General features: G+C 37.1%; 1 protein-coding gene across 2 annotated transcripts in view; it reads right to left on the bottom strand.

Moving 5' to 3' along the window:
• The window catches only part of LOC145673764 (uncharacterized), a 330178-nt gene that overhangs the window by 95112 nt on the left and 208046 nt on the right, over positions 1–27020 (bottom strand). For both annotated transcript variants that reach the window (XM_081743515.1, XM_081743514.1), the window contains exons 7-10: positions 25682–25780; positions 16658–16726; positions 11028–11102; positions 2874–2939 (exon numbers count right to left, since the gene is read on the bottom strand). In XM_081743515.1, coding sequence (XP_081599641.1) covers positions 2874–2939; positions 11028–11102; positions 16658–16726; positions 25682–25780 — 309 coding nt within the window. The remainder of the gene's footprint in view (positions 1–2873; positions 2940–11027; positions 11103–16657; positions 16727–25681; positions 25781–27020) is intronic.

The raw sequence follows: 27020 nt of genomic DNA on the forward strand, positions 1-27020 counted from the left end.
GCGCGCCCTCGCCCGCGCGAAACGAGTTGTCCATTATCCTCGCTCGCCCTCGCCTTCGTGCTCAAAACTTTTCCTCGCCCTCGCGCACCCTTGCCCTCATATCATTGAGGCGAGGGTAATTGAGGGTGAGGAGGCCTCAAGAGGGCCTCCTTCGTGAGGATCAGAGCTTCAATTATTCAACCTATTTGTTGAATTATTTCCTTATCGTCAGTGGCGGATCCAGGGGAAGCGATCGGGGCGATCGCTCCCCCCAGAAGAGGAAACTTCTTTATTTTATATATACAAATAAAACGCATCCCAGAGTTTGGAGCTCTTAAAAGTAGCTTTAAGTAGCAGTATTACAACCCACCACCCCCACCAGAAGTCCGTCCTGGATCCGCCCTTGCTTAACATTCGTCCTAAAGAAAGGAAACTAAACATATCATCGTATAACTTACTGTGGAACACCTAAAATGGAACAACTGTTACAATGGAGATCTCGGTCGATAGTGACGTTTACATCATTTATCAACAGTATTCAATGCCTTTACTTCAAAATGTTCCTTGAACTACGATGCAAGCATAAGTATTCAGCCACACAAGGGCGGCTCTCATGAGGGTGAGGGTGAAATCAAGGTTTGATGAGTGGCGGCAGAGTGACTGCCACGGACTATCTGTCAGAATTTGACAGTCAACACGTTGGCCATCTCTGATGTATGTAGCGTAACTGAGGAATTTGAACAAATTCAAAGGGAAAGATCTAAAGAGCTTAATTTTGAAACTCCGTCGGCAAACAAATAAAATACTTCAGAACACTATTGTTGAATTATCACTCGGAAATATATACCCACTCTAACCTATAACATGAATGACTTCATTGATTTGAATGTGAATCTAAGTTAATTGGTATTTTAAAATATAAACTGAAATGTGTCAATGTGCTTGTAAGGTTAATTTCGATGCTCAAATATTGTTAATATTCACCACTAATAGAGATACATTTGTCCTACCTTAACAATGTTAAAATTTTTATTTTTTTTTCAATAATTGCCATAAATATGAAACTTTGTTTTAAGAAACTACCCTAGGGGCCAATTTGTGCACGTTATCACTTTGGTCTTGGTTCATTTTTGGCAGCTATCATTGTTGGAAAGTTTATTTTCAATAATTCCCACAATTATGAAATGATATCTTTCAAACGTTGTCTCAAGGATTCCTTACACTACAAATACGTAAAGGCAAATGAAAAATGAAATCTTTAGTTTAAGATCCCATGATTATGCAAGCTAAATGCTAAAGGAGACAGAAGTGAATGATGACAGAAATAGTTGAATGAGAATGTGGTAGGAAACTGGAGAATCCCCAGAAAACCCACGAACACGATGTCCTCCACCACGAACTTACTTGGACGGGAATCGAACATGCGACCCTTCGAACAAAGGTAATTTCTCTATCGCTGAGCCACCGTTCCTCCCTAAATGGCACGCTCAGAGCTTAGATGTTCATTTTACTTTGACCTCATTCACCCTCGTCCTCGCAGTAGCAGTTGGCCCTCGCCCTCGCGAATGGAATTGTCCATCGCCCTCGCGCGCCCTCACCCTCGCTGTCGAAACTTGTCCTCGCCCTCGCGCACCCTCGCCCTCGCCGTCGAAGCTTGTCCTCGCCCTCGCGCACCCTCGCCCTCGCGGCCAAAACTTGTCCTCGCCCTCGCGTCACTGTGGGCGAGGGAACTTGAGGGTGAGGATGCCCTCGAGAGGGACACCCTCGCGAGGGTGAACATCTCTGGTCCCAACCAGTTTCTCTTCCACTTCCTAATAATATCTAAAAGTGTTCTTTTCTCATCCACCGTTTCTAACACTCTCTCATTCGTTTTCCGCTCGACCCAACTAATTCTTTCCATTCTTCTCCACACCCACATTTCGAAGGCTTCCAGTCGATTTTCATCACATTTACGTAATGTCCACGTTTCCGCCTCATACAGTACAACACTCCACAAGAAGCATTTTATGAGTCTTTTTCTCAACTCTTTATTCAAGGTCCCACAAAACAGACTTTTCTTCCTCCTAAAGGCTTCTTTCGCCATCCTATCCTTGCTTTTATTTCATGTTCGCACTTCATGTTATTACTAATAATACTACCCAGATATCAAAAACTATTCACTTGTTCTATTTTCTCCCCTCCTACTTTTATATTTGACACAGACCGCTTCGTTCCAATCACCATGGCTTTTGTCTTTCTAACATTTATTTTCATACATGTAACAACAAATAATTTATAAATTATACTGTTTACCGTTTAGTTATTCATAAGTGCATAAATGTAAACTGCAATATTGACCGGAATACATACGTAAATTAATTGAAATTACCAAGTTCAGATATTTAATCGAGTCTGGACTGAATATTACATTTTACATACTAACGGTGCAGGATAGTATAATTTTCCAGTAATCAGACGTTTTGGGTGGGAATCACACCAAACTCTACAGTTATTTCTATTTATTTTGTTGTGTAATTATTCAAAACTCAAATATGTAAGTAATGTGCTTGCTGTAATTGTTATATAAATATCGTAGGCGATTTCTTTATTCTTATAGGGTGGCTGAGTGGTAGAGCCTTTACGTCTGGTGCGTGGGGTCCTTGGTTTGATCCCCGGCCAAGTAACTTTGTGGATGGACAACATCATACCCGTGGGTTTTCTCGGGGTACTCCCGTTTCCTCCCCCAACTTTATTCCACCAATTCTTTAATCATCATTCTTTGTGTTAATCATCAGTTTTCCTTAGCCTAAAAGGCATAATCGTGGGACACGATACTGAAAGATTTCATTTCATTTCATTTTTTAATTATTATAATTAGAAAAAATATTAGGTTACTAGTGTAATGCATTACTTACTTCCTGGTTGTGCTGATCGGACTCTCTACGACTTTGTAAATTAGTAGACGAAACTGTGGCACTACCCTATAAAACAAGTAGAATATTAATTAGTATTTTAAAAATATTACTGCACTCTTTTTTGGTCTAATTGTAATAATCTTATTTCTTTAGTTTCCAGAAGAGTCCAATGCGAGGTATTCGTGAACATTTTAATGTAATACAAAAAGTACTCAGTTTTAGTAACATACGGTATCAGTTTGCATCATTGCTTAAATCATGTAAAATTGGGAGAACTTATTATAATTACAGCTAGTAAAAGTTATTGCTGCAATGCTATAAAAGAGAAGGAAAACAACAATCATTTTAAATATTTTCCACAAATACGCCTTTATCAGCAGTGTTGCGAACTTTATCAATATTTATCAAAGCTCCGGAACGATTTAAGATATCGAAGTGCTGTAAATGGCAAAATAATTTGAACGTCCATTGCAAACTACATAAGTAACTAGATATAATGGTTGTCTAAGCACTTTTACGAAATAAAGCCTTCCGAAAAATTCAAATTTTTAAGCCCTGTTAAGTTCGTTTCTAATCATTCGAAATAAGCCATACTATGACCATGGTATCCAATTCTGAGGTACTTTCGATGTGCATTATCCTGTCTATCTCCGTTGTCCTGTATATGAGATAGAGGCTTCCAAACTTTGGATGTTTGTAATACTATAACATCTTTACTTTGCAACACTGTATGATAAGTATGGTATTTTAAGTTTTCGTTTGGGGGGCGCGGTGGCTCAGTGGTAGAGCGTTCACCTCCGGTGCTTGGGGTCCTTGGTTCGATCCCAGCTCGCGCCGTGTGGACTTTGTGATGGACAAACACCGTGCTCGTGGGTTTTCTCGGGGTTCTCCCGTTTCCTCCCACTTCCTTCATTCCACCATTTCACTCATCTCTCATCATCACCGTCTCCTTTAGCCTAACCGGCATAACCGTGGGACGTAAAACTTAAAGATTTCATTTCATTTTTAAGTTTTCGTTTGACATGCTGATTTGAAATGTGTATTAATCTGACGTAGTTCCGTTTGAAAAAAAAAAAAACATAACTTTATATTGTGTTGACAACACTATTTGTTAGTTGTTTTCGTTTAATACGCGCAAAGATGTCGCCCTCTTAACAGTTGCCTCGTGCAAAGTTTCGTCTTTCTCTCTTGAAAATAGTTTGTAATTACTCAGAGGCGGACTGCGAGTACAAGGGCCCACCCGGAGACCGATGCTTAAGGGCCTTGATGAAGGGGGCTTCATAAGGAGGACTCCCTTTGCCGCCCCCTATCTGGATACGCCTATGCAAATACTAGGGAGAGTTCCGATGGGGAGAGTGAACAACCCTTTGCCCCACCCCCACGTTTGGACCCGACTATGATTACAATAAAACTTTCTTAAACTGTTTCCGAAAGTTAAAAATTGAATCATGAAACAGAAGATAGGTCATAGAACCAACACAATGTCGTTAGGATACTTCTACTGCATTTTTTTCAATTTTAACTCAAAGAAAGACAAACTATACAGAGAGCTCCTGTTTCGTCTAGTTGCTAAAATGTCAGACTTCTGTTTACACTCTCCCGGGTTCGATTTCCGGTGGTTTTGCAACTTTTCGATTTTCACGCAGCGTCTTAAGTCTGATCTTGGAGCAGGCAATTAGAGAGGCGAGCAGGTTCAAACCCTGCCGCCAGCCATCCTGACTGAGGTTGTCCAGGGTTTTCCTCAGCCACACCAAACAAATGCCGAGATGGTACCTTGAATAAGCCCTGGGCGCTACCTTTTCAATTCCTTTGCTCGGAGGCCTGCGTTGGGGGACGTCATTCCCCAGTCTTGAGACGGGCTTAGGTCAAAAATGTCATAAATGCCTATTCAAATAAGGTTTCCCTTTTCCCTACACAGACAGCAACTTAAAATGACAATTTGCCTCGTAAAACATCATTTCCTTCCAGCTATCAGTCTATAAAACGTCCGGTGTAAGAATGAACTTCGATACATGTAATGTAATGTATAGTAATGATGGTTATTTCCAATCTAGCGGCCAATGTACATACTTTTCTAGTTAGTTCAATATTATTGCTTTCCCACTAGAGTGCGCACACAGAAGGTTCATCTTGATTTTACTTTTCCTTAGCTACTTCATTTTACTTTTTCTGGGAGGGCGATTTTTCAAGTTATTTCTATTGAGACAAATTGCTTTGTCGCTGACATCCCACAAATTCAAATAAATGATTGAAAGATATAAAAAAATATATAAAGTTTACCTTTACCGCTTGAGAAGTTGGTAGAAAAAGTAGTTCTCGCTGCTTTGGATCACTTCCAGCTGCGATTAGTGCATTATTCTCTGCTTCTTTACGTTTCTGATATCCGGATTTATCTTTGTTTCGATTTTGTGTTAATCGTGTACCTTTTCTCGATTCCATCACTTTCAGATTTTAAAGAAAGCCAAATTCGCCAAATGAAACAGCTCTACGCTTAGAGTATCGCATATAGAAGATAATCCTTACTACAGTTTTGGCGTCACAAATATGCAGCTATCTGCGTACTGTACGTTCTAACCGTTAGCAGTGGTTCGCAAACCTAGCGGAATTGTACTGAAACAACTAGAATACTGCGAATAGTGTTTACTTAGCTATAGTGGAGTTTATTTTTTAACGCTTTTCAATTCTACCTTTAAAAACGAACAAGTTCGTTTTTTTTATCTTCTCGATCTTTTAGATGGAGTGAAAACAATCGGTGTTTCAACCTAATAAAAGAAGTTTGATTTTGTGATTGTAAAATTTATTTTCTAGGGATTGGAATGGATGAGATTATGCTTTATTACTTAAGTGTTAAGAAAATACCAGAAAGCTCATCGTTAATCGGGTTCCAAGTTACGACAATGGTTAATTAAAAAAAAAAAAACTTTGATTGCATCAGCAGTGGAGACCCCCTTCTACTCGAGTTTTGAAAATAAATAAAAAAAAAGAAAGAAAGAAAAATAAAAAAACAAAAATCATAAGTTAAAAATAAAGATTTGCAAGATAGGAGTGGTGCGTGTTTTTTCATTGGAATTCACTATTTCCCGTGTACTTTATATATATAATTAAAAAAAAATGTCCCAATCTAATGCTCTGTAATTCCCACAACTTTGTAATGCCTTTGTTACTCTTGGATAAGAACATGGAGAATATTCATGAAAATCCTTCTACAGTAAGGAATCCGTGTTAGACATGGAATTGGAAACGCGAGTTGTGGCGTTAGCAAGAACCGGGTCCCCTGAGTACAGCAGCGGCGTTAGAAATCGGTCCCGTGGTCCGAAACCGAAGAATTTGGGCCCCACATGTTTGGGCTCAGGTCTCTTCTATCCGACATCAAATATTGCGCTCTCCCTTACTGACATGCTGCATCACAGTATTATCGTTTAATGTTCAGTTGAATAACATTCAGGCAGAATAATAAGGAAACTTACTTTTGTGAGCAAAAAACATGGAGAATATGGCATGAACATCCTTTGAGGCCCGATTTCTTGGAGACCGACCCTTTCCAATCAACCAATCACATCAAAAACATCCATGCTTCATTGACGAATAGGAGGGACCCAACCCTGGGCCCAATATCTGGAGGCATCAGGCCCCGGGCTCAATTTGTGACATCACCGCTGTGCTCTGGGGACCACGACTTTTCCACTGCCACCTTCCACGTTCAAGAACTACATATTTCATTGGTAAATAGAAGAAACCCAAGGTCGAAACTTCGGGGCCCGATTTCTGGGGCTTCATGCCCTTTTTCTTAATTAGCGCTGTGCTCAGGGAACCATTATTTATCGCCACCACTCGCTTCCAACAACTCCATGTCTAACACGGTTTACTTACCGTAAGAAAAACAGCTCCATGCTCTTTATATGTTATCGATTGCACATCACATTATTGAATACGTAAATTATAAACGAGATTTCATTTTCAAGTTAATAACTTACATGCATTTTTGAGACTTTCTTATTGTCTTATTGATTTCTCAACAAACAAGGCCACAACTTGTGTAGAGGCCCTCTTTCCGTAGTACCCCCTTCGCTAGCACTGCGGGCGGCTCAGTCCGCCTCTGTAATTACTGCAGCCTTTTATGAAATTCTTCGTACACTCTCCCAGCTCCCTAAGAAGCCCAACAGCTGCAGCATGCCGGTCAATTTTTTTCAACGTTGTTCGGAAATTCTCAACCCACTGCAAGATGGTTTTCCAATCAGCAACATTTTCCTTACCTAGAATAGCAAACTTTAAACGAAAAGTTCTTTGAACTGTAATAACGGAACTGCTGCTCTTCAGAAACATTTTGACTGGTACGTATTATGATTTCCTGACTAAATCATAATGACGACTGAAAACGCGGAGAGTGATGAGCAGAAATGACGACCCATACTCCGCTCTCCCTTCTGTGAAAGCGAAAAAGTGATCAAAAGGGAGGAGGCTTTATTCTGTATTGTTGACAGTAATTATATGGTAAATTGTTGAGTCATTTCTATACACTACAGAAGAGAGTAATTCAAACCAGACTAAACTAATTTTAAACTGCTTTCAATACCATTTCACATTTTTGAATAAAATAATTTCTATTTGCAATATTTTTGGAGTTATTAGCCTTTAAAATGTGGGTGTGTTATTGGGTCATCCTGTATATGTGAATGTCTGTACTTTCTCCTATTTACATCTGTAACCTATGAAAGAAAATTCATTTTCAATTATTATGCAGGAGTAAAAGCTATTTTAAAGGGCCTTCCCTAGTAAGATAGTGAAATCGGATCTCTCGGGTAGGTGGGGATAAAGAATTCTTTCCTTTGCTTCTGTACCATCAAGTGCTCAGAGTCTGTCAGTGCGTGTAGCATTGAATCCAATGCCACCTCATAACATAGATCCAGGTGTCACACCAGTGAGTGTCGTGATACAGAATCAGGTTCCATCCAACTATCTGAAGCGTACAGCCGGACATGGATATGGCCGTCCGAATGGGGAAGACAGAAGCAGTATTCATCGGAGAAGAGGATACGCCATTTTAGTGGTTAGCATTTGAACATCATTGCAGCGAGACACGCCTATGCTGTGCAGACAAAGGAAGCCGCAAAAATGGACACCCTATAAATGTGCTACACTTGTCAGACGACGCCAAATTGTTCACGAGGGAATTGGCTGCTGCGCAATAATCTTGTATTTATGCACTAGTGTTTGTAATATGGCTGTTTGATCCGCCATAGGCATGCGCACAAGTTTGTCTCCAACGTCTGTCGTAAGACGTCACCACTAAGACAACGTGTTTCGTTATGAACTGGATTCCTGACTATATTGGTTTAATATTCGCATTACCGCGGCTTATTTAGATTAATCCAGGTACCAAAGTTACGGCAGGATAATCCACAATCACGACATGCCGCAATTTCTCTGCGTTCCAATGATCGCAACAGACGCATGTGATGCGTGGCAGAGATGTACCAAATTTCTCAAAAGTAAATCCCCACGTTAAGCGGGTTTGCATATCCAGGCTCCTAACTATGAAAACATTTACGATCACTCCAACCCCAATCATTTCACAGATTCAACCTGTTGTATGTAAGTTATTAGGACGTAAAATTGAATATAATTTATACGAAAAAGACTTTTATGCATTGTAAGACCTGTAACTGCCAAATATTCACCACAAACTTATAGTAGTATCGACATAAACAAAAAAAAAGTAATATGTAATAGAACCTATATGAATAACATATATCATTCCTCAAAGTAACGAATACGGTAAACATTATTACAGCAGGATGAAATAGGTGTAAACTTCAGATACTACAAAATGCATTTCATTTGCTGTCCCCACTAGTCTAATGGCAAGCACGTGTGTGTCAGGTGTATGAGGTCCCAGGTTTGATTCCCGGTGGAGGAATTTGGAATTTTAATTCTCTTATATGTTTTTGTATTCGTGTTCCTGTCGTTCAAGATTAACGGAAATGATTGTAAAACGTATATAACCGAGTAGAAAATAGAGACAAGTTACTCAGATACGTTCGGTGAATCAGTTAACTTAAAGAAAAGAAAGAAAGTGCCTAAGGCATTTGTCTGTAAATTGAGAGGAACTCTTAAAGGTTAGTTCCAGTCCCACCAAGGTAACATTTTTCTTTTACCTGTTTTCGAAGTTTTTCTTTGTATTTCTATCGGATTCGATTAAATAGAACTTCGAATAGAGACCACGTTGAATTCATTTATTGACTAAGCCTGAAATTCTGATAAAGGTATGGCTATGATTTTATTATTATTATTATTATTATTATTATTATTATTATTATTTAAAGTACGAAGTTTCAAATGAGGCGATGCAGTATTTACGAAAACAAAATAATAATTTATTTGATAATATTCACTAGTCTACTATACAATTTGCGAGATTTTGCTTTGGGAAATGTAGTGTATCCAACATTGAATAGTAAAAGTATTACAATAAAAATATATTATTAAAAATATTGATTAATTAATTGGAGTTAAACATACTTTCCAGTAAGAATTATATAGAGAGAGGATTTACTTTAAAGTGCGATGCAAACAAATATTCGAGTTTTAATCTGATTAGAAATCGATAACTTACACAAGAATATTTAATTCATTAGTTCTATAAATCTTTATGCTTATCGTATTATAATTCACTTTAAAATTATAATTTTTCCATTTCAAAACGTAGAACGAGAAATAAATGTAATATTCTATTTGTTGAGGAAACCTTTCAAACTGATGATTTCAGGACATGACCTGTGGGAGAATTTGAGACTCTGTCGACATAAATTTCCCCCTTCGTGCCCATAAGTTATCTTCGATCATGCTCAAAGTGGACTAATAATGTTTTATCAATTTTCTCTCATTCATATATTGACCATTACCGGGGGAGAATCTTCTGAAATCGTCAATGCTTATAATTAGTTTTTCATTACAAATCAAAGGATAATAATGAAATATTGAACATAATATTTTGTTCTCAGCTGTGGATTTTAGATTTGCAATTCATATAATGTTCCCTTCTAATGGAATTTGAGAGAAAAGTAGTTGTCAAAGATTTATTTAAAGAAATGTTCTCACTCCTCTGATGAAAATAGGAACACACTTTAAAAAAACAAAAAAAAAATGAGTACTCCCTTCAGGGTTTGAACACATAAACTTCTAATTGATAGACTAGTGACCCAAACCGCTCGACCAGTTCGTATGTCTTAAGTGAGTCTTTTTTGACTTTTGGGTAAAGTAGTTTCCTGCTCCACACTTTTGTTGTTTATGTCGATACGACTATAAGTTTGTGAATATAATATACGACTGAATATTTGGCAGTTACAGGTCTTGCAATGCATAAAAGTCTTTTTCGTATAAATTATGTTCAATTTTACGTCCTAATAACTTATATACAACAGGTTGAATCTGTGAAATGATTGAGGTTAGAGTGATCGTAAATGTTTTCATAGTTAGGAGCCTGGATATGCAAACCCGCTTAACGTGGGGATTTACTTTTGAGAAATTTGGACCAGCAGTCATTTAACTATTCTTGAATCACCCATACATTTAATACTTCTGGGTTCTATGCGATGTATATTTCCTGGTGTCATATTTTTAATGTTCGTCAATTAAAGTAGCTTACTCTCTGTTAAATGCTGCACCTGCAGGGCCTTATGCAGAGACGTTTTGACGCGTGATTAGTGCCATACTAATGAATTCGACTACCATATGTTTCCTGAACTAATCAATCCTTTAGTATGACGCTAATCATACATCAAAACGACTCTGCATAAGGCGGACAATATTTATTTTGGGCTATTTTACGCTAAACTTTGTGCTAGAAGGCGATAGGTGTTGTGCCATACTAGTTCATTAGTACCAACCAGGGAGGCAAAAAGAACCAGTTCTGACCCACTTTTGAACCGGTTCAGGCACCAAGAACTCATGCTAAAGATATGAACCTGTCCGGAGCGATTTCACAAGAACCGGTTCATTTTTCATCCCTGGTGCCAAGTACTTATCACTCACAAAATATTGAGTATCACATGTATTCCCTATAGCAGTACCTACTGTAATACTACTTATATTAGGCTACTAGTAATACCTATTATATCTATAGTATCACATTAAAGTATATGTATTATCACTTACTGTAATCTCACTCTGCCCTAGTAATTCACTTTTTATACTAGCTCTATTTTGAGAATTAGTCGAACTTCTCCGACTCTGTAAAAGAGAAAATAGAATTGTAATTAAGTGAAGGAAAAGAAAGTTAATGGAAACACAAATAACACTTAGTTAAGTAAATAACGTCAATAATTAGAATAAGTCACTTGAGTATCGTCAAAAAATAAAGTATTTGGTCTCGATGTTTTTGCTTCCAATACTTTTCAGAAAGTTTAAGAATAATATGTATTTTGATATACTTTAACAATGATTGCACCAATGTTACATTTACATTTCTTGCTGACAAATGAACCGATACGTATAGTTACATAAATTTTTACTGTTTTCTATTATGATTGATCTCAAGTGAAAGTTCTTATGATTTAAAATTGTGTGTATGAGCACTAAACTTACTTTATTTTTCGAAAATATGTTCTTGTTCTCTTAAAGAGAAAAGAAGTTGTGGTAACTGCTAATCCCATTCTGTCACGTGTGTAATTTTCACAGTACACTTGCCGTAGAGACAAAATACGAGTACAGTAGACTCTCGATTATCCGAGTCCCGGTTAACCGAGCCTCTGGATTAACCAAAGCAGTTTAAAGAAAATGCCAGTTGATGCGAATTGACCTTCTCAACCTCCAGCGTTGGCATAACATGGCAGAATCAAAGGGAGGCCAAAAGATGTCCCAGAAAGTAATCACTGACCCTTACGCCAAGAAAAGTTTTGCATGGTACTGTATGTGTGTAAATATATTGTTTTTTAAAAATAATCTTTAGTATATTGTTATTAACAATTCACGTATAAGAAAATGATTTGTCATTTACAGTACGTACTAATGTACTTAATAACTGCTCAACTCCGTATTATCCGAGTTATTGCTTATCCGAAGTAAATTCGGTCTCAGTTATCTCGGATAATCGGAGTCTACTGTGCTTCATATAAAGAAAATTTCAAATGTTCTTTACAAGATCGTAGGCTTAACTTATATGAGCAAAAGCTAGTAGAGAAAAACAAGAGGGTTGTAGCAGATTCATAGAAAATCTCGAACATATTATATAGGCGTTCAAAAACGTACAATTCTTAATTTAACAGAACGACTTATCATCGAGCTCAGCTACACAAATAGCTGTTCCGGTAGCTTACCAGTTACAAACGTTGGAAGTTTTTCTGCAGAAATGGTATCCTACGCTTCCTGTAGATGGGAAATGCCCGTTGCGAGTACCTTGCAGGCTGCCTGGATACGATCTACTTTGTTTCATGCATAACCTTAGGTATATGGCTTAAGTCTAGAGACTTAGCGGAATAGGATAAAAGGTGTACTGTATATCCAGTAGGGTACACTAGGAGATTTGCAATATGCACATTATTCTGGTGGAAGATTGTCTTGCAAATTCTCCAGCTAAAGACAGAGGACAGTACGATGTTTCGCGGTATGTGTAGCTTATTGTTAACCAAATCAAATACTAGTTTTTTTCCCAGTATGTACCAAACACACGCACTATTTTACCGCTCACCCATATGGCGAAAAACACGCATGCAGTCGTCATTAAGTCGAGAAACAAAAGAGTCTCATTACCAGAGGCGGCTCGTGGCTAAATAGGTGAGGCACAGAAAACCGGGTCGTAGTGTTCAGCAGTGGTGAAACTGGCTCTTCCTCCCCCTTACAGGATTTCCCCCCGACTTTAGGACTTTTAGTAATCTATGAAACAAATCACTTGAGGGGGGCATAAAAGTCGAGGTTTGCCGCGTTGTAGAGGTGTTATTGATGTCACTGGTAATGTTATATTTGTAGAAGACGAAGTGATTCCTTAATCTATATTTTCTTATATTTTGTTACAAAAATAATATACGACCATCGGGTTAGAACGATTTTCTTTCTTCAACGTTGAATCACTCTAGCTCCCTCCCTTACCTACAAAAAAAAAAAAAAAAAAAAAAAAACTACATCCTATACGGAAAATATACAAACATGTATACTAAACACGTGCCGGCTTATGCAGAGTCGTTTTGCAGTATGATTAGCGTCATACTAAAAGCTGACTACTGCAGGAAACGTATGTTAGTGGAACTCTTTAGCATGGCACTAATCACGTGTCAGAACGACTCTGCTACGCCAGTGTTTATTTCAGAAAAGATGTTCCGGGGGCACACTTTATATTTGGAGGAGCTCTTCTGGTACTATTTATTATTATATTACAAACGTATTTTTTGTCTCCTCCGGGGGGACACTCTCAAAGTTCCGGGGAGCAGTACCCCCCAAAAAACATGTCTGGAAAAAACACTGTGTATACCAACTACAATACTACCGCATAGTACCAAGATTTCTTAAAAGTTCTAGATTTCTTCTTACCATCTACCTAAATCAATTATAAATCAAGAATAGTCCGTTGACTCACTTCACTTTGCCTAGTAAATTGTTTAGCAACGAAAGGATGATGACATCACACGAACCAATGTCATCCATCATTTACACATTAATTCACCACATGTCCAACGTTCTAACACACTGTCAGAAAGTCACAAAAAAAAAAATACTCCATACATAAATATCCTACAAACGCACAATATCGCTTGAAAACAATTCACAAAAAATACCACACACGTAAATATCTTACAACGCAGAATAACACTTGAAAACAAGATAAAATATGCACAAAATCACGAGTTACACCCGCTATCCGTCGATTTTTGAGCTCTCACTACAAAAAAAAAATAAATAAAAAAAATAAAATAAAAAATAAAAAATAAAAATAAAAAATAAAAAATAAAAAAAATAAAAAAAATAATAAAGGTGTTTCACAGTATTGCCATAACTGTTATAGTTTTCTTTTCTTTTACCGTCAACGTTTTAGCATGTTTACTAGAAATTAAGTATAGACCACTATATATATATATATTTTGAAACCAGATATTAAAAATTCCCTTCAAAGGAAATATTATACTTTCTTAGTAAAACGTTCTAAAAGTGTAAAAGTTGTTATTATGAAGGGAATAACATATGTAATTGATTACTTCTATTTAATGAACGCTTACGTTTAAATTTACTCAATTTGATACACTGCATGCCGTTACCTGGGGAACAATGGAGAGTACAACAAGTGTCACTCTCTGGTTCAAGCATGTGCAGTGCACATTTTCAACTGGCCTCCCTTGAGACAAAGAACATTGGAGTAATTTTTAACCCAACATTATTGCTCTTAGGGTATCCCCTTTCAGATTGCAAGAGGAGTGTTTTCGTTGTCAACAGTGATTCGCTGCTGAGGAGGCCAAATCTGTTTCAGGCATCAATATAAGAATGGAATTTTTAAAATTGAAATTATCATGGCAAAGAATGTAAATTTTCGCCTTTGCCTCTAATTTCTATTAAATTCTGTAATATTTTACACACATTTTCTACACTTGAGTAAATGAATTTTAAGAAGTCTGTTTTATGTTATATTCATTAAATAATTTGAAATAAGTTTTATTTAAAAATACACAGAAATATTGGCTTAATTTGAAATTTGTTGCAAAAGGTTCATTTAGTTTTGCTCAAAAATATAGGTGAGGCCAGGCCTCACCTGACGAACCGCTAAAGCTCATTACTGAATTCTTGAAAAATGAAATGAAATCTTTAAGTTTTACGTCCCATGGTTATGCCGGTTAGGCTAAAGGAGAGGGTGATTATGACGAATGAATGAAATGGTGGAATGAAGAATGTGGGAGGAGACGGGAGAACCCCGAGAAAACCCACGAGCACGGTGTTCGTTCACCACAAAGTCCACACGACGCGAGCTGGGATCGAACCAGGGACCCCAAGCACCGGAGGTGAACGCTCTACCACTGAGCCACCGCACCCCCAATTCTCCATTCTTTTCACAAATACACTCTACCCCAAAATCACTGAAGACGTTCTCGGACCTACGAGTAAATACTTGCCAGATGTAATCATACGAGAGAATTGTGGAAACGTAGGCCTGCCTCTCTAATTATCGACTGTTTATTTTTCGTGCGCTTTCTTACAATTATAGACATACCCAAGAAGGTAAGGATTGTCAACAAATGTAAGAGTAGGTCAGTGTCGACGTATGATACATACACTACCACACGGTTATCACTATGTCCGTGGCATAAACAAGACTAATCTCTGATTATAACCAATGTCTATTAGTCTCATCACTACAGTCTCTCCTAACAACAGCGAAGACGTTTTTGGAGATGATGTACATCATGCAACAGGAACGCGGGGACATAGATCTCCCTCGGACGATTAATTATTTAGTGTTTATGCGCTCGTTAGGGGTTATAGTGGCTTTGGTTGCATTTGTTATCTGTCTTGTGAGTTAAGTCAACCCGAATGATTATCCTGGTTCCAAATTCGTCGTTGGAGCATTAAGAAACAGGTATTCTGTGAGACTCTTCTGTCTCCCATCATGTACACAATCAATAGAGAACCGATACCGTCAAAACTCACGCAAGCGGTAATTCTGCAGAGTCAGCATCCTGCCTTTCGCAGCCCCAGCGTTAATTTAAGCTTGAAGTCACTAAATCTAATCTAATATAAATAAAATAAAATTTGTTTGTGTGTGTGCGGCCTGGGGGACAGACGAGTGGACCGAGATTTACCAAAATTTGATCTCGGGTTCCTTGGTCCAGGCCCTAGATCAAGACGAAGCGTGTTTTTCAAATTTCGAACCAGGGGGTTTCAAGAAGGCGTTTACCGGGACCGGCCTGGGGACTAGACAAGCTGACAGAGAGTTACCAAATTTTGGTCACGGATATCTTGGTTCAGGTTCCCATATCAATGCGAAGCGTTTCTTCCAAAATTCGAACCAGGGGAGGTCTCAGGGGGGCGTTTACCGGGACATGTGAAAGTAGTAGAAAATGACCAATATTAGTGTCGAATTCATAGTTTCCGCGGTCGCTGAGATCAATGGTAAAAGTCTGACAGCCTTAACTTCCAAATTCACCCTGTTCGGCTGCGGGCCGTGGGTCACCTGGGGGAGACCGAGACATGTAAAAGTAATCGAAAATGACCGATATTAGTGTGAAATCCATAGTTTTCGCGGTCGCTGAGGTCAATGGTGACACTTCCATTAGCGATGACTTGAAAATTGAGCTACCATTGTATGCGAGCCAGGGGACAGAGAGGGGAGGATACCAAGACATGTAAAATTAGCCCAAAATGTCTGATATTAGTGTCAAATCCATAGTTTTCGCCGTCGCTGAAATGAATGGTGGTACTCCCACAGCCGCTGACTTCCAAATACAGCCCCATGCGAAGAATGGGTATATTCTACTAGTTTACAATATGCATTTGCAAGTCTCGTTCCGCATTGCAATCACAAATTGTAATTCAGGCACACACAACATATTCATACAGATGACTAAACTTGTAGTGTTGTCCGATGAAGTGTAAACAAAGAGTAAGATCAGTCTGCTATTTTAGTGGCCGCCGATGTACTGTAATATTCAAGCTTATATCAGAATACTGTTACAGAAAGATTCTATGTTTCGACTTTTGTCCCAATCCTGCGATGTACATGGAGTGTTCTTGAATGCATTTCAACCAATTAAGCTTTTGTAAATAATTCTTATGAAAGTACTAATTTTTTATGAGATTGATATGCATACCTCTGAGTTGGAATCAACATTAGAGTATTCATTTCCTTCATCTGTACCTTGCAAACTCGCTTGATATACCTGAAAATGTTCAATTAAATGGTCATGTAAATTATTTTCCACAAAACATAATAATTCTTAAGAGTTACACTATATATGTAATACATTTCAGACAAAGGTGAAATTTCGTACATACGTAATATAGCACAATTAATAGTTATTATAATATATGACAAACACAAGTAATATTTTGTCAATATATTTAACACTATGTTGTTTTATTTCATTAATATATACGGAAAACATTCAAGATGTTGAAACAACCGTAAAAGATAATGGTACACTTCAAAGGTAAAATGTATTTAATAAGTAGAACGGTTCTTCAGAAAGTCCAATTAATTCGGAAGGAGTGATTCTTTTAAAATTGAATTAAGTACTAACTAACTAACTAACTCTATGGCCTATGGAACCTGTAGGTTCAATGCCGCGTTCACAAAAGCTCTCCACTGACTTCTATCCTTAGCTAACTGCATCCAGTTTGTACTTTGGATTCCTATTTCTGCGAGATCTATCTTAATATTGTCCTCCCATCTGCGCCTAGGTCTTCCTAATGGTCGTTTTCCAATTGGTCTTCCAGTTAAGACTGAAAGCGTTTCTACTTTCTTCCATCCTAGCTACATGTCCTGCCCACCTAAGCCTCCTAGACTTAATGACTATAACAATGTTCGGCAAACCGTATGAATTATGCAGTTCCTCGTTATGAAATTTCCGCCATTCCCCATTCACGTTCCCCTTGGGTCCGAATATTCGTCTCAGGATCTTGTTTTCAAATAATTTTAGTCTATGTTCTTCCCTCAGAGTAAGTGACCATGTTTCGCAACCATACCGAACAATAGGCATGGTTATCGTTTTATATACTTTAAGCTTCAAATTCCTCGATAGAATTCGCGACGACAGGAGATTTTGAACTGAATAATAACACGAATTCCCTGATTTTAGTCGACATTTAATTTCTTAGTGAACATGATTTTCGTCTGTTAATATTGATCCTAGGTATTTGAAAGTGTCCACTATATCAAAAGTATTATTTAATATTTTAACGCATCCATAATTCGCCGCATTACGGTCCCGATGCGCTTCCACTTATTTAGTTTTCTCGGCATTTACTTCTAGACAAATGTCCCTGCTAGCGTTTAATAAGACCTCTGCATTTCTCTTTATTGTTCTTCTATCATCCCCTATTAAATTTACATCGTCAGCATACGCCATAACTTGGTGAATACCGTTCAACTCTAGGTCCTGGTTGCTATCTTTGATTTTACTTATAGCGTATTCCAGGACAAAGTTGAATAGTAATGGCGACAACACATCTTGTTTCATGCCATTCTCGTCGTGAAAGCTCGTGGACAAAAGTTTTCCTACCCGGATTTTACTTTGGAATTCATTTAAACATACCTTAATTAATCTAATTAGCTTTTTCCGTATTCCAAATTCTGTGAGAACGTTGTACAATATTTCTCTCCTAACCGAGTCGTAAGCTTTTTAAAAATCAATAAATAGTTGATGTACCGGGGTATTGTATTCCCACTTCTTTTCGAGTATTTGGCGAATGGTAAATATTTGGATGGTAGTTGATCGATTTCGTCTAAATACGCACTGATAATCTCCAATAATTTCATCTGCGTATGGGGTCAGTCTTGCTAACAGAATGTTTGAAAGGAATTTATAGGATGTTGACAGAAGAGAAATGCCTCGATAATTACAGTCAGTTTTGTCGCCTTTCTTGTGAATTGGAACAATGATTGATTCTTTCCACTCTTGTGGCAATTCTTCTTTGTTCCAGATAAGGAGAATAAGTTCGTGTATCTTGTTCCACATTTTTCCGCCTCCAAAATTAACTCAGCCGGAATTTCGTCTACACCCGGAGATTTGTTTCTTTAATTTCTTTATAGCGATTTCTAATTCTATTCGGTTAGATTCTGGAATATACAGTTCTGCGGTGTGTCTCTCTCTTTCTCCACGTACATCAGTTTTTGGCTGTGTGTTAAGCAAATCGTCAAAGAAATCTTTCCATCTATTTAAGATGCTATCTGTATCTGTGAGAACTGTTCCGTCAGTTCCCTTTAATATATAAGTACGCGGTTGATAGCCTTTCTTAAATTCGTTGATCCCATTATACTTGTCCCGAATGTTTTTATTTTTACTATTATCTTCAAGTTCCTTAATTTTAGCTTTCAAAAAGTTGCGTTTCTTTGTTCTAAAAGTTTTGGAAATTTCCTGCCTGATGTCTACGAAATTTTGTATGGTTATTTCATTCGGATTTTGTAACCAACGTAATTCTGCCTGTTTTCTCTTCTCTTCTAGTTTAATGCATTCCTGGTCGAACCATGGTTTGTTCCTACGTATTTCCGTGTGTCCCAATTTTTCTTTTGCTGAAATTGTAATGCTATCTCTAGTTTCAATCCAAGTATCCTCTACACTAGTGCACTCCGAATTTTCTAAAGCCGAGAATCTATTCGAAACTTCAATCTGGCACTCCTCTCTTACCTAGCTCTCTTCTAATTTTTCTACATTAAATCTCTCTGTTTTCAGACATTGAATATTTCCTTTATTCATCGACAATCTCTCTCTTATTATCGCTGCTACCAGGTAGTGATCAGTGTCGCAATCAGCCTCTCTAAATGACCGAACATCAATTATGCTAGATTGTCTTCTTCTGTCTACTAAAACGTGATCAATTTGATTATGTGATTTTCCGTCTGGTGAGGTCCAAGTGTATTTATGAACGTCGCGATGTGGGAATTTCGTTCTCTTCACGATAAGCTTTTTGGATGTGCAAAGTTCACGAGTCTAATGCCATTGTCATTACTTTCCTTCTGCAGACTTTCGTTCCCTATAAGTAGTTTGAAAATATCCTCTCGTCCTACTTTCGCCTTGAAATCCCCTAATAGAATTTTCATATGGTATCGGGGGAGCTGGTCAAATATCCGTTCCACTTCTGCGTAAAAACTGTCTTTTATATCGTAATCCTTATCTTCTGTTGGGGCATGTACATTTAATAAAATAATATCACACCACAGTCCCTTAAGAGTAATAAAAAAGAAAGTCTTGAATTAAGTACATGATATCCATTAGATAGACCGCACCAACCGTCTATTAATAATAGTATTATCCACACATAATAGATTGAGTTGTTATTAGCCTCGAAGCTGAAAGCGATGCTAGTCTCCAACAAGGTCAATGACGAAAAGTAATCCACAAGCACTGTGCCAATGATAATGGATCAAATTATCAAGTATTATAGTGGAACAAAAATTGCAATAGAACTAATATCCACACAAAGATCCAATACCTTCTGTATTGGTACTGGGGGAAAATCAATGACTACAAAATTCCACTTGGATTTCCCACAAATGAACTGAGACCCGTAAGCAAAATGCTCAATGTCATTTCCAAACATCATTGTCGATGAAGTACCCGACCTAAAATTCAATGACAGACACTAATGAGACTAACAACAAGAAAGTAAATAAATAAATAAAATTAACACTTTTATCAAAAATTACTATGACATTTTCGACATAAAGGAAGTCGAAAAAGGGTACTTATTAGAGGTAGGAAGGCATTAGGTATCTTTTTCGTGATTTGAACGTGCATATTAGCGCGTATCTACCCTGGGTAAATAGAGAGAGAGGGTAGAGGAAAACAGATGGTCGTTCAAATGTTGTTTTCGGAAAATCAAAACTGCTTGTTAGGGTAACTAATTTTTAGATATTTGGTATATTCCTTTCTATATACACATTGTTAGACTTAAGTATTGTTTCGGCAAACAATTGTGCCACACGGTAAGAATTCGTTTCTCATGTTATGGGAGTATTTTCCCTCGAAGTGCATACTGGCAATTGCTATATAGGGCATGTCTATCGTTTTGCTGAAATGTTCAATGTGAATTTTGAGCACTTCTTTAGTGGAGCTTTAAGCTTTTTGAGATGACAAGTTTGCTTTTAACTCATTTCTAGAAGTATAGGCATAACAAACTCGATGGAATTAACGTGATAGTTCAATGAGCCGATATCCACTTTAATTTATAACTTACTTCCTTTGCATATTAATAGCGTAAGTACATCGGGGATCCAATGTCACGTTCTCAACAAACTGAAGTTGGACCAAAATATAGATATCGATAACCATTGTTCACATTGGGGTAAATAGATCAACCATCGGAGTATTATGCCATATCAGGACAGTTGATATACTCCAAATTTATCATCTATCACCATTATAGATCAGATAACTGAAAATATCTTGTTCAAGGCGAATATTTAGATACTGTCATTGGTGGTGTTTCAAAACAATATAACAATGTCTATATTGGGAATACAGTGGCTAGAAATTGTATCTCCGAAATGGAGAAGGATGTACACATAAATGTTGGTTAAGGAAAATCAATTAGTATCACTTACTAATAAGGAGGAAGAGATAAATTTATACTTGCAACAAGAGACGAAAGCATATATGTTTATTTACAGTATTACTGACAACCCAGCAAAAGGGTATAAAGTTAAAGTACCATTAAAACAGATTGCAATGCCTATCTTTAGGAAATCACACGACATTCCTCATGTGAAAGCTCATTTAGACCAGATGTGTCAGATAAGTATATTATGAAAATATCCTATTCAGAGTGGGCCACTCCAGTGGTAATGTTAAAAAAAGAAAAAATCGTGTCTTACGCTTATGTTATTATTTTCGACAAACCTTCAATAGATACAGGAAAATATTTGCATATCTACTCCACAAAATATTGGATATTCTAAATAAGTTAGTAGAAGCTGAATAATTTGTTCTTCTTGACTGAAGTCAAGCACATTCAAGCAAAAAATCGGACATGTAAATATTTAGTAATCAACATCCCGGGGGACAGTAAAAGCAAAAGAGATTACCTTTTGGCTTGAATTGTTCTCCGTAACTTTGTCAACAATCCATGAATCAAGTATTAAGAGAATTTTCTGGTGAAACAGCATGTCTAGGTGATGACATAGTCTTTGTAGATGCACTACAACAGTGTTGCCACTGTACAGTTACATTTTTGAATAAGTTCAAACAACTTAATCATAAAAAAACAATGTAATCAAAGAAAGATAAATATGTTTCTACAGGATGGTAAGAAAATATTTGAACAAACTTCGGGAGCCGATTCCCGACACCAAAACTAGCAAAAGGTCCTGTGGAACTTCGGTCGGTGAGGGATAGTTTCGGCGATATAAGGTGTCGAAAGCGTGGGAAAATGAACTTCAGAGGATTGCAATTAAAAAAACAACGCAACGTAGAGAGTGCGGATTAGAACATGACGCTCGAAGTCGTACCTGCTCGATTGAAAAATGTATGTTTCAAACATTTGCAAGATGTGTGCGAGGGATTCTTCAGACTAACGTAAGGAATCCCTCTTACACATCTTGTGGAGGTCCTAGGTCGCTTCCTTCCTTTCCCTTCCCTTTTCCCGGATAGTGTGCTCACCAAGAGACGTCATCCCTCATACGTGACGGGCTAAATGGTCATAGATACCGAAAGCCCAGAAATCTAAATCCTATATTACGATGGTCGAGGAAATTATTTTCCAAACAGATGCGTTCTACTGGTCTTAGATTCAAATACCGGTTCACTTCTTCTTCTGGAGACCTTGGGTTCGTTCTGTTGAAAATGAGACTTAGGTTGTATTATTGATTACGATCTTGCTTGTTTCCGAGTAGTGGTCTGGACAGGGGTACAGTGTTCCACAGGATGATATGTAAAAATAATCGAAAATGACCGGTATTAGTTTCTTTCCATATTTCTTTGAGTCACTGAGATGCATAGTGACACTTCAGATGCCATTTAAATCTAAATGCATCCCTCATTTATATAAGTGGCAAGAGGGGTAAGAATGGGATGATATGTACAAATAATCTTAAACGACCAATGCTAGTGTGTACAATATGTAGATTTGGGCTCGTAAGATGAATAGTGACACTCCAATATCATTTTAGTCCATGTTCAGCTGCATCGGAATGGGGGCGAGAAAGAGCGACGTTATGCATTTTAATCATTACACTCTCATTAAATTGCTTAACTTAAGGAGACGGGTTTCAAATACCATGATCATATTCTCCCTGTGCGAAGAACGGGTATTTCAACTAGTACCTACATATGAAATGTACAAATTTTGGTGGTTAGCTCCTCGTCTAATTTTGATTATTTTTGCTACATGAATGGACTCTGGAATAGTTTAAGTTCTTTTCATACTAGTTTTATGGAAGGGCTTCAAAAATTAAGCAAAAGTACAGTGTCACACGAGGCAACCAAATTAGAAAAATGAAACTCTAATAAGCTACTCATTAGATTTCAGCGTTTTTGAAAATTTCCGTTTTAAGGGGGCAGGGGATATTTTTTATACACAAATAAAAATGGTATAACGATACTTGGAGTCCAATTCCTCCTAAACTGCTCCACCTAGACTCCTAGACTTCGACGATTTACGGTCTATGAATGGATCATGGTCTAACTTAGGCTTTTCTTACATGAGGGTAACAAGGTGTGAGTGGTGAAAGTTGAAAGGGTTTGACATGTAAAAATAATCAAAAACAATCTATATTAGTGAGTAATTCATAATTTTGGGGTCACAAATAAATAGTGACACTCCTATGGCGTTTAAGCTCTAATTCATCCATCCATGCATGTGATAGATAAGTGTGCAAAGTGGTGATATGTAAATAATCGAACACGACCTATATTAGTGTTCTATTTAAATTTTCGGAGTCACTGAGGTGAATACTGACACTTTCAATACAGTTTAAGTTCAATCAGTCCCCGGCATAAGGGTGAGAGGTAGAGATGGGAAGTGGGTCACATTTAGAAACAATCGAAAACTGCCAACATTAGTCTCCAATCCATAGTTTTTTGGACAACTAGATGAACAGTGACATTCCTGATGCCGTTCAAGTTCGGCTTCATTTGCATGGGAATTAGAAGTGGGGTTAAAAGTGATGATATTACGGACACTTATCATTACTCTTTCATTGAAGTGTGTATTCTAAATAGAGAATGTTGTTCAACACCTTCCATAAACCTATTATTCCTATGCAAGGAACAAGCTTCCAGCTAGTATATATATTCTAGATAGATAGATTCTTGTTCACCTCAACCATAGGTTGGTGGGCAACATGGAAATTTGAAACTTTCCCCTCCATTGGGAGAACCGTTTTACACTTTGATAAGGTCTCTTCTTCGTAACTGCATCTAGATATTCTATCCTTGGTCTTCCTCTTCCTGGTTTTTCTTCTTCCTTTCCCTCTATCAACACCGTGTTCCAATCGGAGTGCGGAATAAGATGGCCAAGCATGCTGTTTCTTCTTTTTCCTATTATCTTCATGATCTGTCGTCCTTCATTAGCTTCCTTTAGTACGTCTTCATTCCTTTTCCTTTCGGTGCATTATATGCGCAGCATTCTGCGCCAACACCACAGTTCAAATGCTTCCAGCTTGGATATTTCAGCTTTTCTCAATGTCCACATCTCTGATCCGTAAAGTGCCACGCTTCATACAAGTGTCTTAATAAATCGTTTACGAACGTCCAATGACACATTTCTTGATGTTAGTAGTCCTCTTTTCCTATTGAATGCTTGTTTAGCCTGCACTTTTCTGGAACTTACGTCTTTTTCACTTCTTTCGTCCGAGGATATTCTTAACTAGGAGAACGTCTTTACGTCTTCGATTTTCTCTCCATGTAGCCATACGTTTGTCTCTTGCTATCCTGCTCTTATGCACTTTATCACTTTGGTTTTCTTCTTATTTATTTTCATTTTGCATGCTTTCTCCAGTTGATTTTTCAAGTTTCAAAGTCCTTCCTGCAAGTCTTCTTCGATCTCCGCTATCAGTGCTATGTCGTCACTCGCCAGCAAACATTATTGTCCTGAAAACCTGGCCATTTACTTTTACGCCTTTGTCGTTTTTATCAAAGAATTCTTTCATAGCCTCTTCTATATAGACTTTGAACAGGAGAAGCGAAAGTCCACATCCTTGCCTTACTCCTTTACTTATTCTTGCTTCCTTCTTATCTCTTCCTATAACAGCTGTCTGGTTTCTGTAAAGTCAGTATACTATTTTTTTGTCTCTATAACCCACTTTCGGATTCTTCAAAGTTCTACCTAAACATGATATTCCAATCTATCTTGTCAAAAGGTTTTTCTATATCTACAAATGCTATCACAATTGGTTTGTTTATTCTGATGTGCTGTTCCATGATCAACCGTAGACTCAGTATTGCTTCCCTTGTTCCTCTTTTTCTTCTGAATCCAAACTGGTCCTCCGATAGCCGTTCTTCGATTTTTCCTTCTATTCGTTGTGCGATAATATTGCACAGTACTTTTGATGCATGAGAAAGCTAACTTAACGTTCTGTGCCTTTTCTCTTCGGGATAGGTACTGTACCAATATGCTTTTCTTGAAGTTTCTTGGTATCTTTCCCGAGATATGCATTTTATTAATAAGATTAAATAGTTTCTTCTTTGTTGCTATTCCGAGATTCTTAATTACTTCTGTTGGCATTTGGTATATATATATATATATATATATATATACAGTTAGTGTGCGTGTGTGTGTATGTGCTTATCTATTATATATGAAATGATACGAGAGTCATTGTTGCATTTCAGGAATACTCACAAGTCAGAACATGTATCAGATGGATCATTGATTATTATGATTTGAAAGAAAAGAATTGAATATTTTGATTTAGATTTTGATATTCTTTTTCATATTACCGCAGCCAATTGTTCTTTAAGTATAATATGCATATAACATGGATCACATCCTCTTTTTATTCAGATTTGAAATTTTAATTAAGTTTAAGAGTGCAATTTTCTTTGATTCATAGTAAATTTTACAATGCTACCAAATAGGAATATTTCAAATACTGTTCTGGTTTTGCAAAACAAACTATTTAGTGGAATAATTTGACAAACAGATTCACAATGTAAAGGAGACTATGACGATATACATACCTGCATTGATCCTAGTTCTAATATCCCAGGCAAGAAAAGAGATTTATGTTTTCTCATTGTGAAAGAGCACAGATTGGATAGATTCATTTGTGGCGGATCCTAGAAAAAATGTAGAGAAATGAAAAGTTCCTAAGTAATGTGGTTTTATTAACAATACCTATGATGGTGATAGCCATCTTGCTAGAGAATTAGTAATATACACAACTGTGTGTGAAAACTCAGACAGTATAAAGGAATCATGCAACTCAAACACAGTTTATATCGGTACTACACATTGCTGACAGTATACAAGAACATACCATATATAAAGGAATACGTTTCTAGATATATACGTAGACACATACGACAATATTTTCAGTAGGAAATTCCTATTTTGTGATTCCTCTTTTCTCGCTTTGATATATCGCACAGCGCTACCGACAAACTTATTCATGAAATAAGTTTCTACTCAATTATAATTGTTGCTGACAAGAGAAAAGGGAACTTGTTTTTTTTTGTTAAAAGAACAAAATATATTATAATAAGGAATTACTGCTGAAATAAAAAAAATACACTATTGAAGTATTATTTAACTATATGCGTTAATTGGTAGCTTCAACGCTGTTTGAATGTGAGTCACGCAAATCATAACATTGTATTTGTAATTATATCGATGTATGTAGTCATAAAATAGAAAGCCTATTAACGTAGAAAGGAATGTAATAAGTAAAACCCTAAGTAAGGAAACAGATAGAATTAACATATTCGTTCCAATATAGTCTGAATCAGTTAAATATCAACGAATCACTGATTTAATTCGCTGAAGTTCGTGGTTGTTAAGAGAAACTGTCGAACTGAGGGCTCCACTGAAAAATGAAAATCTATGTCATGAATTTTGTGAGTAATATTTTTGTAATTTGAAACTCGATTAAGAACCACAATCGTGTCGAAGTCGGATTGAAGTACAGAATGAATGATTTTGTATAGTAGTAATTATTCTGATCTGTATGTAAGTCTGTCCATATGATCGATTAATAATTTGATCGTCTTGAAGAGCAGAAATTAATAAACAATTCAAGGTACACTAACAAATAAATTTAGGCATGGTTTTCGTAACAGCAAAGTTGCATTGCTATAATGAATGTATTAATGAAATGTATAGAGCTCGTTGTCTTCATTGGAGGGTGTCATCAGTTTCATAGAAATAAATAATAATGATATCGATATTGTTACTGTACAAGAACATAAATAAGAACGATGTGCGAATGTTTGCAACCACACACTGAGAATGTGACCAAACAACTCTTTGAAAGCTTTGGCTGGAACGTTTTTGACTATCCTCCGTTCAGTTCTCGCTCCT

The sequence above is a fragment of the Thermobia domestica genome, chromosome 17 (assembly GCF_964235325.1).
Source record: "Thermobia domestica chromosome 17, izTheDome1.hap1.1, whole genome shotgun sequence".
NCBI lineage: Eukaryota > Metazoa > Arthropoda > Insecta > Zygentoma > Lepismatidae > Thermobia > Thermobia domestica.